Source organism: Metarhizium robertsii (assembly GCF_000187425.2).
Source record: "Metarhizium robertsii ARSEF 23 chromosome Unknown MAA_Scf_8, whole genome shotgun sequence".
In the NCBI taxonomy this organism is placed as follows: domain Eukaryota; kingdom Fungi; phylum Ascomycota; class Sordariomycetes; order Hypocreales; family Clavicipitaceae; genus Metarhizium; species Metarhizium robertsii.
The window spans coordinates 1,640,011-1,658,251 of NW_011942226.1; the positions used below are offsets into that span (position 1 = coordinate 1,640,011).

At 50.9% G+C, this 18,241-nt stretch overlaps 6 protein-coding genes across 6 annotated transcripts; 3 read left to right on the forward strand and 3 right to left on the reverse strand.

Annotated features, from left to right (window-relative positions):
• Positions 1-1,637: 1,637 nt before the first annotated feature.
• MAA_09804 (uncharacterized protein) lies at positions 1,638-3,032 on the reverse strand (the record flags this gene model as incomplete). Its single annotated transcript, XM_007827802.1, has 1 exon — positions 1,638-3,032. One exon carries the CDS (start codon positions 3,030-3,032, stop codon positions 1,638-1,640), a length of 1,395 nt encoding a protein of 464 aa, XP_007825993.1.
• Positions 3,033-4,058: 1,026 nt separating this feature from the next.
• MAA_09803 (Protein-tyrosine phosphatase, active site protein) lies at positions 4,059-5,509 on the forward strand (the record flags this gene model as incomplete). Its single annotated transcript, XM_007827801.1, has 3 exons — positions 4,059-4,344; positions 4,412-4,957; positions 5,061-5,509. The coding sequence occupies 3 exons, from the start codon at positions 4,059-4,061 to the stop codon at positions 5,507-5,509; spliced, it is 1,281 nt and encodes a 426-aa protein (XP_007825992.1).
• Positions 5,510-7,400: 1,891 nt separating this feature from the next.
• On the forward strand, positions 7,401-7,760 carry MAA_11517 (C6 transcription factor; the record flags this gene model as incomplete). Its single annotated transcript, XM_011413511.1, has 1 exon — positions 7,401-7,760. One exon carries the CDS (start codon positions 7,401-7,403, stop codon positions 7,758-7,760), a length of 360 nt encoding a protein of 119 aa, XP_011411813.1.
• A 1,503-nt stretch (positions 7,761-9,263) lies between these two features.
• MAA_09802 (Alginate lyase 2) lies at positions 9,264-10,007 on the forward strand (the record flags this gene model as incomplete). Its single annotated transcript, XM_007827800.1, has 1 exon — positions 9,264-10,007. The coding sequence occupies one exon, from the start codon at positions 9,264-9,266 to the stop codon at positions 10,005-10,007; it is 744 nt and encodes a 247-aa protein (XP_007825991.1).
• Positions 10,008-10,205: 198 nt separating this feature from the next.
• On the reverse strand, positions 10,206-11,174 carry MAA_09801 (reductase; the record flags this gene model as incomplete). The annotated part of the gene is made up of 1 exon (XM_007827799.1): positions 10,206-11,174. The coding sequence occupies one exon, from the start codon at positions 11,172-11,174 to the stop codon at positions 10,206-10,208; it is 969 nt and encodes a 322-aa protein (XP_007825990.1).
• Positions 11,175-13,773: 2,599 nt separating this feature from the next.
• On the reverse strand, positions 13,774-16,592 carry MAA_09800 (small oligopeptide transporter, OPT family; the record flags this gene model as incomplete). Its single annotated transcript, XM_007827798.2, has 7 exons — positions 13,774-13,985; positions 14,045-14,303; positions 14,361-14,655; positions 14,740-15,747; positions 15,820-16,014; positions 16,079-16,239; positions 16,338-16,592. The coding sequence occupies 7 exons, from the start codon at positions 16,590-16,592 to the stop codon at positions 13,774-13,776; spliced, it is 2,385 nt and encodes a 794-aa protein (XP_007825989.2).
• Between the last annotated feature and the right edge of the window lie 1,649 nt (positions 16,593-18,241).

The window sequence follows — 18,241 nt, forward strand, 5'->3', positions numbered from 1 at the left end:
TATTATAATTTAATATAATTAATTAGTCTACCTAGTTTTTCTCTCTATTCCGTGTGGGCATTTGCCGCCACATACTAATTTAGCTGATTTTTCCCTAGGTATAATTATATAAATAGCTTTTACGTAATTATTATATAAAAATTTATATTAGCCTGGTTTTAATTATTTAATCTACCCTCGCCACAGTTAAGGGTGCTAATTACGCCAGGAGGGGTGCTAAATAAACTCTTCCATATTATAAAGAGATGAACTAGAGCTGTTAGGGTATAGCGAGACTGGGTTTAAACCGGAGAAATGTCTGTTACCTCGTATCTTACTTAGTACTTAGAAACTAAGCGCGGCATGTATAAACCGCGTCGCATTACTGCTGTCTCACTAAGTATTGGCGCTACCCCGGGGAATTCGTCTCGCACCAAGCCCCGGAGACGCACGGGATTAAAGGGCCTGGTGTTATGGTCTCAGGCTAGATAAAGCCTAGACCTAGCGATCGTAGCAATTCTGTATAGTGCTAGATTGAACAGTTACAGGGGACTTGTTCAATACGTACCCTTTTGGCTCCACGGTCAATTATAGGGCTCAGGGCAACCCCCGGGACGACTGCGGCTAGCACCCGCGATGGCCCAATCGGGCTAGTCCGTCACACCTGGGGGCGGAGTATTTATCTGCCGAAAACGTATGACATACATACAACACCTTGCAACTGCGCTATAGCCGAGTCAAGCCAGGTCTTTATTGGTAAAGTGTCAAGTCCCTGTCCATGCTTGGACGCCGTGGGCCCCTGCTGCTGCTCTGTACTCCGTACGGAGTAAAAGCCTACACTGGTCAAACATAACAATGCACGTCGACCGACTATTGCTATAGGCCCTTTTTTATGGACCCTTGTGGACCTTAATACTCCGTAGGTTCTTTTCATTTTTTTTTACCCTAACCCCCGCAAGGTATTAGGTATAGGGCTAGGGTAATTTTATAGTATACTAACTAGATTAAGAAAAACCCACTATAATTAGACTTATAGCCATAATCAGGCGAATTCCTCGAGTAGAATAACCTTATAACGGCCCCATAATACTAATACTTAAATAGTAGTAATACAGTGTAGTTTACATATATAACACTTAATTTCTAAGTACTAAGATACAAGTTACGGAAATTTCTCCGGTTTGGCTTAAAAGCCCGGTCAGGCAGGTGAGTAATTTGCCGTGCGGCGTGATCCATGACAGTGGACACATGGCACAGATAATTGCCGGTTACCTCCAGAACCTAGAAGGGGGCGGATCCGGGGTCGGGCCAGTTATGCAGCCTTGGCAGTGGGCACATTGAAGGAGAGTTAATATTCAACGTTAGTCCAGTTTGTGCGTGCGTCAGGTTCCCGGAGGCGTTACACTGCGCTTCACCTAGGCAGGGGAGAACATGACAAGGCAACGAGACGAGACAACATCATGACAAAGACGTCTAAATTGCTAACGAATCAAGAATGACGGCGACTAGAAAAGCACGACAAGTCCCCGAGCTCTTGGTAATCTGTCCATCTTGTCTCTTATCCCTCATCACCGCAACAACAACCCCCCGCTGTTTTCAACCCATGCCATGTTCATCATGAATTGAATGCCTTGACTAAAGGACTCTCCCCCCGCTTTTTACTGTCTAACCTTGTTCAAGCATTCGTTGATGCTCGTCGGTTCCTTGATGATATAGCCCGGCTCTTCTACGTAGAGGCGGCCGTCCAAGAGGTTCGCCACGAAGCCTGCATTGTTGTCCTTCTGGGCAACGAATTCCTCCAGGTTGCTCGAGATGATCTTGACGCCAAACTTGGTGTTGGGCGGCGGCGGGATAATGTCGTCGTTGTCGGCTCTGGCAGACACCTTGGCGGTGTCCGTGGCCCTGGGGTTACACTTGTCCTCGTGGCCCTTGGGCGCAGCCAAGTCGGTGCGAGTCTCCCACTTACACGGCTCGCCCTTGTTAGCCGGGATACAGAACTCATTGTTAGCCAGCCAGAACCAGTTATTCTCGAGAAGGCAGTATCTGCCGCCGTCTGGCTTGGTATACCACCTCTTGGCGGCAGGCACTTCCGTCACCGGTGTCTTGTGCGTCTCTGCCCGTGACTCAATAATCAGTGCCTGCGACTTAACAGGGTCTCCTTCCTTGGTTCTCAGGGCATAGGAAAACGAGCACTTCCTCTCGTGCTTAAGGCCTTGAACATATTCTGGTTGGTGCATCTTAACGCCCTCCACGACGGGGCCGGCGCGTAGTTCACCCTGAGTCTTATCCTCGTTGAATTTGAAAAACTCGAGAGCGGTTGATTTCAAGGCGGGGCACGTTGGGAAAAGTCCCAGACTTAATTTGGCCCCCTCGCTGTGACCCAGGCACTGGGTGTCGACATTAGGTATAAGGGAACAGGTTCCCTTAATAGTCCTGATGTATGTCCAAGTCACAATTCGACAGATACTGTTAGCAGGACACTCCTCGTTGCTCTCAACAGTATATGACCATTCAGTCTGTTTAGAGGATTCGCCGTTCTCTCCACCTGTTGTTCGCTGATTTCCGTAGACGGTTGCCGACAAGGAAGCTGAGAACAAGCCGGCATTCACAGAGGTATCAGCTGTGACGGAGGCTCCAATTTCGGTGGATTTTTCCTTATTCCATCCGAGTCGTTCCGTATCAATGACTGCCTTAGATGTGGTGATTTTTAAGGGCAAAGGCTTATCTCTGGAGATGCGATCAGGATAATCGGCGTGGGGATTAATATCCAGACTTGTTTCCTCTGACTTAACAGAGTTATGCAAGTACAGGCATTTGCGCTCCTCCGCTAGCACGTTATCCAAGTCGGCCTCCTTGGAGTCGCCGAGGGGGCCCTCCGAGTAGAGGACCCCGTTGTCAACAATCTTGCTCTTGGTGGATTCCAAGAGGTCTCGGCCGGCCGGGTCGTTGAGAACGACGGCAGCCAAGTCGAAATAAGCCGCTCGTGGTAGCACAGAGCCGTAGGCACAGGCCGCCGAGACGGACAGCGTTGTCCAGAACAGCATGTTCACCATGGTTGATGCCTGGTTGGAGTGAAAGAGAGTAATGCAAGTAAAGGTGAAATGAAAGACGAGAGAGTTTTGAGTTCTCAGTAGAGAAAAAGAGAGTTGAAAGTCTTGGAGAAAGGAGAGTTATGATTTATCAAGAGTAGATTTGTCTGGATTGTAAACCGATGCTCTTGGTGAGTTTTGAAATTCTTGAGGCAGGAACCTCGGGTATAAGTATTTCTGAACACAACGACGCCGCACTTGGTATACAGTGTCCTTCCCGATCAACATTAGAAGCGTTGATCATGTGTTCGAATCATGTCGTCACCGGTTTGTTCTCTCAAGGTGTCACCGGTTTGTCCTCCCAAGGTGGCTCAGAAAAAGAATACGAGGAGATCAAGTGCGCTATTCCGCGACGTGAGCGGGTTCGTCTAGGTCTTGCCTGCCTCGGAGCATGACAATCGTCTTGATACTGACTCGGTCTGCCATCATCATATGTTCACTGGATGAGCTCCGTCGTTGTCTCATCGATAGCTTCGACTGAACTTGACTAGTAATCATGCGCAAATATGGGGCCATGACCTTGCAACTGCGCCACCGGCTAGCGTTTAAGCTAACATGCGTTATTACCGAATTGCCGCCTTCTCGGGTGATAAGGCCGAGTAGCACAAACACGTTAAATTAAAGGCATTAATATTGATGCATGGTCGAGTCATGGCATGAAGCTAGCTTACAATAATTAAACTCCAGCTCTTATGCGCGGCAGTTGCCACGAGCAGTATACTACAGTCTCAATGCTGCATCGTGCGATGCAGAAGTGGGCGGGCCACGTTGCGGTGGATCATGACAATGATGATATTGTGCGCAATGCAACTGCCGCGCAAAGCAACTGGCACGCAATGCAACTGCCGCGCACCCGGCTGGGTAGGGTCAAGTTATATCAATTGATTGTATACATAATACGAGGCTTTCCTCCTCTTGTATAGCAACTCAACTACAGAAAGAAATTACCTCCTACCCACACAATATTCATATTCTCATCATCTTGTAGCTATGGCACTCGCTCGCTTAGCCATCATAAGCCTCTCTTGTGTCCTTTTTCTACTCTTTTATTCCAGCACTTGTGTTGCGATCCCAGTACCTCCTGGCACGAATATAGGGAATCGACAAACATGGCCAGGTACAGGTCATACTACACCTCCCGGAAAGGGTCTTAGCACACGTGCTCCGGACGAAGACAATACCACACCTGCTCCGGTCCAAGACAATACCACACCTGCTCCGGTCCAAGACAATACCACACCTGCTCCGGTCCAAGACAATACCACACCTGCTCCAGGTACAGGCAATACTAAACTCCCAACTGTTGTAACGCTGCGAATGTCCAAACACTTATACACGGGTAGAACTAGATACTGCAGCCGCAATAAAAGGCGGACTCAAAGAATTCGCAAAAGTCGCTGGTTTGGCGCCTGACGAAATCCTTTTTCGCTCCTCTGCGCCCAACTACAAGAACAATGATAAGGATCAGAAAATAACTCCAGAGACTATTGCGGCATTCAAAGAATATGGCATCACTCATGTCATCAATGTCAACAGGGAAGCCGAGAGCCAGGAGTACAAGGATGCACTGAAGGCAGCTGGTATCAAGTATACACCCATACCTGTCAAGGACTACTCCGCCCCAACTCAGAAGGATTTTGAAAAGGCCTGGGACAGTTTTAAAGAGAATAAACCCGCCGGAACGCTAGTCCACTGTGGCTTTGGCCATGGTCGGACGGGTACAGTGGTCACCAGTATACAGATGCGCTCCGAGCACGAGAGGGGGATATTGAGAAAATGGGGACCTGCAGATTACCGGAAAAACCACGTAGAACACGAAACCGTTCTGAAGCAGTCGACCGGCCAGGACGAATCGCTGGAAAAATTGCAGACTATCTTGAAGAAGGAAGGTAGAACTGCCGGTGGTCAACGAGCAAGTATCCCCTGGTTGTGTATCCTTGGTTGTTGAGTGATGGTACTAATAATAGAAGTGTACGATATTGAGGAAAAGAGCCGACTGTTATCCGATTACGCAGTCACCGGGCCCGGCCCCGGCTGATGGCGATGACGACGCCGGTATTATACCGCCGCCCACGCATCCTTCAGCGAAGCCGAAGCCAAAGCCAAATACATCCAACGACGGACAGGGGGCCGACGACGACGACGACGAGGTCATTGTGCCGCCACCCACGCATCCTTCAGCGAAGCCGAAGCCAAAGCCAAATACATCCAACGACGGACAGGGGGCCGACGACGACGACGTGGACGAGGTCATTGTGCCGCCGCCCACGCATCCTTCAGTGAAGCCGAAGCCCAAGCCAAGTACGCCCAACGGTGGACAGAGACCCGATGATGCTGGGGAAGATGACGACTCTGACGGCACTGGAACCAAGCCGAAGCCGACTAAGCCAAAGCCGACTAAGCCAAAATCCGGAAGGACGCGTCGTCACTTTGACGCATAGAAAGCGCCCGCTTAGATCGGGATTGCATCTATCTAGAGGCCTATATTTAGAATCAAATAGATTAGAAAACGTCAAAGAGAGGGTCTCTTGGCGATAGATTGTACTTGGTAGAATTGAACTTGACCTTTGTCTCAATTTTGCTTGTAGCACGCGCCGGCGCACAACTATACATGCATGTGATTTTGTGATGAAAATTACATATGTACATTACTAAAGGCTATGTATTAACGTTTGCTTGGCTATAGCTCTGCTAGTTTATAGTTTATTGGGGGTAAATGCGCACACAACCACCAACCGTCAAGACCCACAATGTCCTTTGTAAGCCGTGACGCACAACTTGTATCTCTCGTAATAATACCGCAAGTGGCAGTAATTATATACACGATTTGGCTAGACGTAGCGCCGGCTCGCACAGGCCTTTTTAATATCACGAATATTACTTTTAAGGGTAAAGTTACTTATAGGAGTAAAACTTATTAAATTTAAGGGAAGAGGCGTAAAGCCACCTTTTTATACTAGTAAAATAATACGATTAAATGCTTCCTCTGATTCTCCCTGTTATGTGAGCGTTGGAGCCGCCACACAATAGAATACTAAGGCCTTTGTCTTGCACTGAGTAGCGAATAATATTATATATAAATTAAAGCTAATTAAAACCCTAAAAGTAAAGCTTTATAAAAGAGAATTATAATATAAAAAGCCTTAATTAAATATTAATAAATTTAAGTAAATTTTAGTTTTACTATTATAAAATACCTAAAAATTAAGTTTTTTCTTAATTTTTTACTTAATTATTTTATAATTTTAAGTTTTATTATATATAAATAAAAGATTTTAATTAAAATAAGCTTTTTTTGTTATTTTATATATAAATTTCTTATTAAAAATAAGTAAGTATTATAATTATATATATTATATAGCTATTTTAATCGGCTTACAATCAGCCGCTGCGTTTAGGATCACAGCCTTGGTTAGTCAGGCTATTGACGATTTGTCAGGGTTCGTCGTGCCGGGTTAGCGGCAGATCCCTGTTTGCGCTGGTGCCCGGGATATGGCCGGTGCGGTGTTCCATGGCCTTCCGTGGAAGAATGAAGGCATTTGATTCGCCGCTGGCGGCCGGGTAGGCACTTGCATCGAGGATGGGTGTTGGAATCCTCGACAGAGACAATGCCGGCCGTATCACGCGTCGCACGGCTGGGCCGAGGCAGACTGCGAATGTTGGTGGTTCAAATTGTCGCCGGGCCATGTCGCCCGAGTGTAACCAGAACTGGAGTTGTCTCGACTCGGACGGTTAGTCGTGAGCAGTGACGAGGCTATCATATCGGCACGCTATCGTGATGTTACACGGTGTCGTTTGTGTCGCGTCTTTTCTGAAGAATGGAATGACAGTAATACCTACTCTTGTTTCAATCACATATGCATCCGGAGTGACCCTTCTGCAGCTGACGGCAGAGAGCGTGCGACCCGCGCCGACCCAGTACTTTGTCATCCACGGCGCATCTTGGCCGACTTCTTCGGCGCCGCGACGCCGTCCGGGCTCCGGAGGCACCGGCTGCACACGCATTTGACCAATTGCATTCAGCTCCGTCTTGGTTTTTCGGTCGATGGGAGCGTTTGCAAGGGAAAGTGTGACGGAATCAATTCATTGCTATTGACTTTGCACAATGATCTAATTCGTGCCCGGACTAGGCACGCAATCGCCAGGTTGAAAGCGCCAAGGCTCAGAGTGAATAAACGCAGAGGGCGTAGACGTCATGTAGCCAGTCTCATTACGTACGCGATATTCCATTACACCCCGTTTTTTGAAAGTTGTATAAGACCAATCGTTATCCCATATCCCAAAACTCAGTTCCGAACCAACTTGCGTACAGCATGCCTCGCCATCAACACCATGCCGGACCTGAAATCCTACAGCGTCCTCTCCTTGGACTGCTACGGCACCCTCGTCGACTGGGAGGCAGGCATGGTAGAGGCCCTTGGCCCTTCACCAAGTACCTTCCTCCCCAGTTTGGATACTTGTGGGATTGACAGGAAGCCCAACGTCTTGGGGGGTGAGGTGGAAGATTTGGAGGACGGCATCGCGTCGGACTTTGGCGGCTGTTGCTTGACGATTTGTGTACAACAGCTGTCAAATGGCTGGTGGTCCTGTGAATGGTATTTTGCGTGTTGGACGCTCAGCGGATTGTGCGCGCATTCCTTGGAGCAGGACTCGGCGGAACGGGCAGTGCGCATTGATGAAGGCGATAAGTGATTGCCTGTGGGAAGGGGCTACTATTTCTGTTGGGTACCTGGCCATCGCGCTTTACATGATAATATCGTGGTGTTTCAGTGTACATGTATACTTGGTGGGCAAATATTCTGCTACATATTGTATTGACTTGCACTGCTGGGCATCGCACTTGTATTCGTCTGTCTGTGCGTGACCTTGGCATGCATACAAGTGTAGAGTGAGCCCTGAAGTTGCATCCCATGATGACGGAAATTTCTTCAAAATTACCCATCAATGATCTTCACCTAGTATTATTACCATGCACCTGTTGTCTTTCGTTGTCGAATTCGGGTTACAGTGTAAGATGGCGCCTGCCGCTTCATTTTTCCACCAACGAGCGACATTGCCCCCAACGCAATAAGCAAATCGGCCCAATTTGTCTCGAAAATTAGAATCGGATTCAATCTCCCACCTATCAAACTATTGCGTGGAACCCTGTGACAGCAGCCGCAGTTGGGAGGCTTGCTGGAATGAAGCCGACGGGTGCATGGCAGCACAGCTGAAATTTTGTTCTGAAGCAGCATAATGTTGCACGGATAGCACCAGACACCATATAGATCAAATTAAGACAATGTCCTGTCGGAGACCTCAGCAGTTGGCAGAGCGGTAAAGAGCAGGTAAAAAAAGGCTAAAAAAAAAAAAAAAACTCCCTGCAGCCTCAAAGCACCAGTTCGAACCCCGTAGATGAAAAAAAAAAGAGAAAAAAAAGAAAGAAAAGAAAGCTAGCAAAAAAAAAAAACTAAAAGCTACTAAAAAGACCTTAAAGGAACCCTAGGAGAAAAAAAGACTAAATTACCAGGGTCGGTTAGCTCAAGGGATGGTGGCAAGAATAAACAGAAACAAATAACCCCGCAATTTGCGAGGTCTCCGCTTTTTGCCAGAGTAGCCTAAAGTAATATTAAAATTCGGAGATTTTTTTTTGTTTTTACTGCTAAATCTTTCACTTCTACTCTGTGGGTTATGACTTATATAAGTTATGAGTCATGACTTACACTGCCAAAGATTTGAGCTGTTAAGGTTTTCTATCGAAAGCATATTTACTTATTCTCACAGTACGTGTTTGCTGCCGGGTCTACCAATTGACTGCAACGCCAGTCTGGCCCAGAGTAAAGTTTCAAGGCTGGTCTTGGCAATTGTACTTGACATGTCTGGTGGGCGTCACCGAGGCCCCAGACTCGTTCGTCTACATGGTAGCATTTCGGCATTATCAAGGCACAATAAGCACCGTAGCCTGACAAGTTACAAGTGCGCGTTCCGGCATCAAGTGAGGCGTTGTGTCTGCTTACTCGTCCGCCGTCGCGTGAAATAGTCTCCTCTGACAGGTGGATTAATACTTCTGACATGCCGCAGGCTTGTGTGGCTTACATCCGGATTGTATATAAGAGCTGGTCATTCCATTTTGCATCATGACGTCCCGAACCATTCATACCACAGCGACCCCTTCAACTAGTCCTTATACATACCATCCTTTACCACTCAGCCACGATGCACTTCCCACGCAGCGCCGCCGCCATCGCCACCATGTCCGTCTTGGTCGCGCACGCCGCCGCCGTCCCAACGACGCAAGACGCCCGGGCAACATGCGGTAGCGGCAACCTAGATCTGTCCAAATGGAAACTCCAGCTGCCCACCGGCACCCAGGGCCATCCCACGGAAATCTCGTCCTCGGACCTCTGCAACGGCTACTCGAGCGAATTCTTCTCCATGCAGGGCGACGCGCTCGTCATGAAGGTGCCCGGGGGCCCGTCGTCGGGCAAGTGTGTCACGACGCCCAACAGCAAGCACTGCCGCACCGAACTCCGCGAGGTCAAGCCCGCGTCCTGGGACCCCCGGGCCAAGACGAACCGCCTGGTCGGCGAGCTCAAGGTGACGCAGAACGACGGCGAGATTTGCATCGGCCAGATCCACATTGACGACGCCGTCTCGACCAAGCCCGTCGCCGAGCTGTACTACAACGCCAGGGGCGACCTGGCCATGGGCGTCAACACCTGCCGGACGTGCGGCCAGAAACGCACCCCGATCGACAACGTGCCCAAGGGCCAGCGGCTCTCGTATGAGATTCGCTACGAGGGCAACAGGCTGTCTGTCAGCATCAACGGCCAGGCGTTCAAGACGCTGAGCACGTACGACTTGGATGCGCCGAGCAGCTACTTCAAGGCGGGCAACTACAACCAGGGGGAGGGTCCTACCACGGTGCAGTTTTACAAGATTCAGACGAGCCACTCTTGACATTTGATGACAATCGTTGACGGGACTCGCCTCGACCTGTTGGGCAGCGTATGAGTAGATATAAGAGCAGAGATGACGCACACCCCCCCCCCCCCCCCCCCACATTGTACCAGCGTTGAACACGCACGTCGTATATAGTTAAGAACTGCTCGTTTCCCCCATCCCTGCTGTTCCACGTATCGTGTCTGCTCCCCTCCTCTAGCAATACCTATCCAGCACCTGCTTCTCCTTTGCCGGGCTCAGCCCGACTTTTGCCGTCCCCGGCCGCTCCGCCAGCTCCGCCACCCACGCCCACGTATCGGCAATCGTCTCCCCCGCCGGCCGCACCGTCAACCCGGCCCGTCGGGCCTTGCGCCCGTCGCACGAGTACACGCCCGCGTCGTCGCCCGGCGCCAGCCACAGCGGCATTTCCACCCACGGCGCGACCCCGGCGTCCACGACCTTTTCCGCCTCCAGCCAGCAGAGCTCGGCACGGCCCCCGGCGACGCGGTTCGCCGCGTCTAGAAAATCGCCAAACGACACGTGCCCCGTCTCCGAGACGGCATTGTACGGCCCGCGGAGCCTCTTCTCCGCGGCTAGGACAGTAAACGCCGCCAGGTCGCGCACGTCGATGAACTGCAGCCCCGAGGCCCGGGGGCCGGGGGCCAGCGTCCTGCCGCCGCGCTCCATGCGCAGCAGCCACCACGGCAGGCGCCATACCCATTCTTCCGGGCCGAGGATCACCCCCGGCCTGATGAGGGTGTGGGCTGGGCCGGCGCCGGAAACGATGGCCTCGCCTGCCAGCTTGTCCCGGATGTAGGGGACGTCGGTGTCGCCCGGGTCCCATGACGGGGTGGACTCGTCGTGCGGCACGGCGCCCCTTTTGAAGTCGTATACGCTTATCGTCGAAATGTATATGTAGTGACGGACGCGGGGGCCGAGCGCGTCCACGGCGCTCTGGACGGCGGCCGGGTCCGAGGACCACGTGTCGATGGCGACGTCGAATGCGAGTCCGGCAAGGGAGGCGTACCCGTTGGGGGCGAGGCGGTCGCCGAGCTTGCTGGTGACTCCGGCTGGGGGAGGGCGCGTTCCGCGATTGAAGAGGGTCACGTCGTGGCCTTTGGAGACGGCTTCCCGGGCTGTGTGGAGGCCGGCGAACTTGGTCCCTCCGAGGATGAGCATCTTCATGGCGCCTGTTTAGAACTGCGCACGAATGTGTTGAAAATAGACTCGAGACCGGAGGCGAGACCTGCCGTTCTTATGCTATGGATATGCGTCATGTTCGGCTGCTAGGGTTCTAGGAGTAAACGGGGTGTATGCGGTGGCGCGACATGTCATTGACCATGTTGAGCGGCAGTCAACAAGGGACTTGTCACTTGTCGGGCCAGTGGCGGTGATGCCGCTCCATTGGTCTGGCGATGCTGCGATTCCATCGGTCGTCATGTTGGCAAAACAAGGCTTCTGCGTTTCAGCGTGTGCGCTGAGTAGACTGCCGCCGATGCAGGGCGATCAATGAAGGCATGCAGCGGCATGATGTGGCCATGGTGTTGAGACGACAAGCTCAGGGATGCGCTGGGCGAAACCTGTTTTTGAGAAATGGAATAAACGAGACCCGATGCCAAGACAACATCGTATGTTGAAATGTGACAACTGAGAGATGAGTTCAGACAGAGCACGGTGAGGAACTGTACGACCCTGACCCTAGGTGAAGGTGGGCTCCGGATGTCATTTCTTCATCATGGCTGTTCCGACGACCCTGAACCAAGCCTTGCAGTGTCGCTCTGCCTGCCTGTTCTACTTGGTCGGCATCGGCGTTAAAACTGATCACAATCCATAGGGCGAGGGTTAGGGGTGGAAGTTTGAATACAATACGCTCCAACCTACACGGCGCATACGGCGCCGGCTGTTGCGACTGACCCTGCTACGGGGAGAAGTCCTGGAATTTGAATCACGACAAGGAAGGCGAGCGGGTCATTAAGTGACTAGCCAAGGGGGTTACGAATCATCTTCGCATGGTGACGAGTGACGACGTACATGAGTGCCGTTCTTGGAGTTGGGTGTTCAAGTTCAGGGCTTTGTAGAGATATTGGCGACAGAGGAAGAGACATAAAATGGCGTTGCTGGCCTCGCTGCACAAGACGTCCAGGCCGGTATTGACTATATTGCTGTCTCAGGGGTTGTCACACGGTTACACAAGGGGCTACGGTCACGAGACCTAGCAAAGACTGTTATTAGATGAATTGAGTCATGTTGCTCCAAGCCTTTAGCCCTTGTCACAGGGGTCACCTCGCTGCAGGGCTGAGTCCTTGAGGCACCTTTTGACCGTTAGAGTACTCATAATCACACGTCTATAAAAGGTTCTTATAGCTGTGTCTTTTTATGTGATGCTGGTGTTTACGGCTAGCTATAATGCAGGCATGATGATGCACTCCTGTGATCACTAACGCCGACAGGCTTGACAGCTAACTGGTCCACCATATCCATAAGTCAACCTTGGCTAGACGACGTGTTCTTATAAGATTTAATGTGGAGAGTGTCGAGGTGTATATAGTATGTGACTCGACGTAATCCATATTTCTAGATGTAAATACTACAACAACTGCTCAGGGGCTAGACCAGCAAGTTCAATTGCAGATACAAAGTATTGCCTTGCGGGATCGATATTCAGCCGTTAGTTTTCTTGTATTGGCAACTGCACAGATGTTTAAATTATTTTAGATTGTGCAATAAAAGTTTATTCATGGCCAGGCTAATGTATTTTATCTCTTTGCTACACAAACGTGATCACCTCTAGGGTAGTAGAGTCCTGCTTGAAGTCCTGTGTCATTCATTGCTCGAGACTCAAGCACAGCATAGCAATGGTTTTAATCCTGCCACCAGCGATGCCAAGTCGCGCCTTTGGACTTGGGAAGCTGGACTACTTTTCAAGTTGAGAGCCATCTATTCAATATGACAGGACGAGCAACGCCGATGAGAACAGTTTAGGCAACTCCATGCCGCGATGCGAAGGAAAACTCCGCATCCACAATAGTGCTAAACAATTTTGTTACTTGAATGCTGAAGCAACTTGTAGACGACATCACTCACACATCTCTAACCGTCTTGCGCCGGATAAGACGCAACATATGTAGTGTCGCTCCCGTGCACGGTGCGATTTGGTTCGTTACTAGGAAGCCTATTTTAGCAGATAATATTTTAGTAGTATGAACAAACTCATCTGTGACTTCCCATTCAGTGAACATGAGGAACCTGCGGCCTCCCGTTCAGGTTCGGGCCGCAGTGACTTCATGGATGAGATTGAGAGGATCAAACCGTTTCTAATGACGAGTGCCAGAAAGGGGTGAAGTTGACGTGAGGCGGGTTCGAGACGTGGCCTGGAGCACGGTGAGAGTGTGTGAAGTAATGACAGCACAGTCTTTGAGGCTTGTCCGAGCTACAGGACAGTGGTCCGGGGCATCAAAGTCCTCACTCGAAATATGAAGCAGGACGTGACTGTGTGCGCACATGTCCATGCAGGTTTGCTGCCTTTACCACCAACCAAAAACAGCCGTCACTACGATATATAAACTTGAAAAGGTTGGTTTCCGTAACTACGCCTTCCCAGACGTTTATCAAAGCAAGGGACATTATGCGACACATGTCTCAAGTACACCGAATGGAACAAGACGCTTCACATTATTCATTGCACTGTAGACCAGCTACATGCGTCATTAGAATGCGTAACGAAGGTCATGAGAAATATGACGAATGTCGCTAATACCCCGCTGCAAATGCTACATACAATAAACTACCATGATGACGGGCCAATGGGCTCCGTGACATTGGGAATAAACTTCCGCGTAACAGCCTTCCTCGTGTAATCCAATGTCTCGGTGTAGACAACATTTCCCCACCAGTCAGGGAAGTTCTTACCACTGAGACCAAGGGCAAGGGCGACAATGACGACGCAGAGACGTGAGCCGATATCCAGCGCGCCGGAGAGAACAAAGTTGTACTGAGCTGTGGCAAATGGTTAGGACAGGTCACTCGCGTTTCAAGACAGTGAAGATCAAACTTACACCACCAGCCAAAGAAGTAGCGTCGGATGAAGCCGTTGAAAATGACGCCGACAATGACCCAAGGGAGAAGATAGTAAAGGGTAGCGGGAGGAACGAGGCCGCAAGCACTAAAGATGGCGGGCCAGATGATATATCGAGCAAAGGAGCGGGGGTAGCGTCTGGCGACGAAGTACTGAATAGTTGGACAAGCGGCACCGATGAACCAGAACCAGTTAGTCCAGGAGTAGATGCCACCGGCACCGAACACGCGCTTTGGGCCCTGTCAATGGCGGGTTAGAAGAGCATTCATGGGGGCAAAAGTCATGGGCCAACTTACAATAACACCCCAGATAACGCTAGCATTATAGAAAGTGGCGGCATTGGGGCAAATCAGTCCCTGAGACTGCTCATCCGTGCAAATTCCCTTAATGTTACCAATAACAAAGTTATAGGTGGCAATTTGCACAATAGACAACCAAACCACAGCAAAGGCCTGGGCGTAGAACATGCTGCGAGGAGGAACCTTCATGTAGTGGCCAATCTTCATGTCAGAAATATACGTCAGGCCGTTGGCACAGGTCATGTATCCCCAGGACTTGAACAACATCATAGCAATAGGGCGTCCGGGGAGCCTAGGTAAGGAAAGGTTAGCTAGCAGAACTCCACAACACACCCGTAAAGTTTTACCACAAACTTTCGGCAGGTAGAAAACTCACATATAGCCGAAAATCATCTCAGTGACGACGTTGAGACCGGGTTGCTGATTGGTGATGGCCTGGATCATGCCGATAGGGACGAATAAAACAACCCCAATTAAAATGCAAACAATGTATGCCCACCATGGCAAGTGAGTGGTCCAGACTTGCGAGGCGATCATGCCAAATGCAAAAGAAACAACGAAGATGATGGCAAACCACCACTCTGGGGCCTCCTTGTACTTGCGCATGAGCTTCAAGTGGATATCGGGTTCTTCCGAGCGAGAGCTAAAAGCGCGACGCCAAATATCAGGGCCATAAAAGAGCCCACAATGGAAGATGGTGGACATGAGAGTGGCAAAGGACATGCCGTAGGAAATTGAAAAGGTTGCGCCAAGCAAGATGGGCGAGTAGGCCTGGTAGGCGGTCTCGTTGACGGTATAGTCAGGGCTCAAGATTCGGGAGGTATTGTATGGTTTGGCGAAGCGGTCCCAGTTCTTATTGGCGCTAAGCGGTAAATACTTGTACTCGACGGGACCGCCGTAGGCGAGACCGATAGCTCCAATCAAGCAGATGAGGAGACCGAAACCCACGTTAAGAATAGCGAAGAGAGGCGTCTGCAACGGACTGCCTAGCCAGGATGACACACCAAGCCAATCAAAGGTGATGGGCAAGATGCCAAGACCAGAGACGTGGCCGAATAGCTGGTTAACGATGATGTTATTCGGGGCGATCCAGCACGCAAACGTGAAGTACTGAAGAAATGTGGCAAAGACTTCAGGGATCCACTGGTACACAAAGGTAACTAGCGAAACGATTATAAAGAACCTGTATCGAGAGATTTGCCAGCCATTCGTACTGGCAGGGTCAGAAGGAACATGTTTATGCAGCGAATGCATAACCGTGCAAGTCACTAAATTAGCAGGCCAGACCATAGATGCAGGCCAGACTAGGAAACGACGAGCAACGCCAGCAATGCCGAAGCCCATGGCTTGAGTGGAGACGATAAGCAGGATCTGGAAGCCCCATCTTTAAAATTGAGTTTATTAGCACCAAGATATAGGTATAGCAAGTGCAAACGGATATGAAGCGTCATCTTACCCGAATCTTTGCTTGTAGAAGACCTCTTGGGCCAGCAAGATGTCGATAGCGTAGCTGTAAGTTGAGCCAGCAGCAGTCATCATGGTGATGATGGTGTGCTCCTTGACGTTGAACGGCCCGGGGTTGAGGTTGTACTTCCAGCCTAAGAAGCTGCGCTCCTTGTTCGGGAGAATGTTGGCCAAACCGACACCTAGTCTTCCCGGAGCGAATGTAAGCAACTTGGTTTGGTGTGATTGGATTAAAATGATTTGTGACATACGGGTAGGCGATCAACTGCACCACAGTGGATGAGATGTTGGCGGATGAGACATGCATGGAGAGGAGAACGTTGCACGCGGCAACGACTGTGCACAGCAGCGCACCAAGAAACCAAGCTCGGATAGTGTCAACAGGCATGTCCTGCTCGTCGGATGGCGGGACCTAGAAAAATGGCATTGTCAGCGCCAGCCAAACTGACCTGGGGTAGAGATCTTCGTCAAGACGTCGTCAAACAGGCCAGGCGAAGCGAGGAAACGTACCGATGCGCGGACTTCGGGGTAGGGAGAGTCTTCCTGAATGAGGGTTTCGTCGACGACGGCTTGCTTCTCGACGTTTTCTGATGCGAGAGCATCATCAATTGTGTCGAGCTTCTCGTTGTCCAAGAAGGGATCCCATTTATGCTGTCTGCTGAAGGCCTTGAGCTCATGGGTGGGATCACCCATGACGCCAGCGGGAAGTTCTTCCTCGCCAGACATTTGCCTCTGCGAGAGGCCGAAACGGTCCTTCAAGCCCATTGTGAGAGTCGGTTGTGCCAAGGCCTTTACTCTATGGTAGGGGATGCAAGATTGCAACGAGGATTGTGAGAAAGATGGAGATCCCCAATGGCGAGAAGCAACGGGAAGGGAGGCAAGATCGGATGGCAAGCGGGAGACTGGCCGTCGGCGGTTCATCTATATATGTGAATTGAATAGCTGGCGACGCTTAGTTTTTGATATCGGACGGGCCAAACAAAGGCCCTTGTTGAGTGGCGATCCAATCCATTCTTTGGCTTCCACAACCGCGAACCCCAACTTCCATCAGTCTCGCGGACCACTCGAGTCGAGAACGATCATCCATCGGTATCAATTAGGTCAGGGTAGCACACGCTAAGCTTCGGGACCATGCGGAATTAGCCAGGATGGACCGGTTGGAGCATATGTTAGCATTGCGCTCTTCGCCATTGGTCCTCTCACTCCTCTCACCACTGGCCACATGAAGGATCTTTTGCTCAGATCCCCAAACTACCCCAGCTCCACACGGGCGCACCCACTTCGGCAGGGGACCACGAGAGCACAACAGAGCGCAAGAGGCGTCAAGCGGCCCTGGATCGGCAGCAAACCATATTCTGATGTGAGCGGGCGCGCCGGGGTGGGCTGGGTAATGGAACTTTGGGAACTGGTGTACGGAGTACGGAGTATTAAACATGGAAATGGAACAAGGGCCACCAGAGGGTGTAGAGAGGGCACCAGTTGCCAGTTGGCCTAGTGGCGACGACGCCAAGGGGATGGCCGGATGCGGCGTTTCGACAAAAGGACCATGTTTGCAATCGATGGCGAGCTTTTCGTTGGCAATAGATGGAGAAGACGAGATCAAGGCATCGTCGTTTGGCTTGTCCACACATGCCAGGTCTTGCAAACTCGCACGTGCGGTCCTGGGTCGCACCTGCCGCAACTGGCGTTTCCCAATGACTGTCCATCCTTCGCCCCCCGCTTCCATCCTCGCCTGCATTCCAAGGCACTTCGACGTTCATCCCTGGTCTGTTCATCAGGTTGTGTATGTACTCCGTACATGTCACGAGGCTCTGCTGTGCCATTCTGCGGCCAGAATTGTGATTGCCGGCGGGCGGTCGAACATGGTACCATTACCCGTGGAACAGGTCACAAAGGGGTCCAAGGTCCACTGGAATGGAACGAGGCGAGACTGGTCGTTCGGCGCCACCGTGAGTGATACTTGGGCTTTATTCGAGATAAGGCCTGCGGCTGCAATGGTCCACATTGGTAGTACTCCGTACTCGCAGCATCTTGTCTGCTTCCATGTCCATGGACATCAATGACGCGCCGAATTTATCCAAGTTGTCAAGCTTCGTCCGAGTCAGGTGGGTCATGAGCGCCTATGATCCCAGCAGCCATCACTGGGAATACCGCCTACTAACCTCTTATCTGCCAAGCTGCATGGGCATGAACCCCCGTCTCGCCTCCTCGACAGCGGTAGCTTCCAGCTTGGCACTGGCTGTTATCAAGGTCGGATCGCTTGGCAAGATGGCATTGAATCGCCAAGGTACTTGGCGACACCAACAGCTTGGGCCGAGGCGTTTTGGCTGTCACCAAACCGCCATTTGGGACGCAACCATCTGCAAAGCAACAGGAAATACCCCCCCAGCACAGATTACGCTCCCGAACAATTG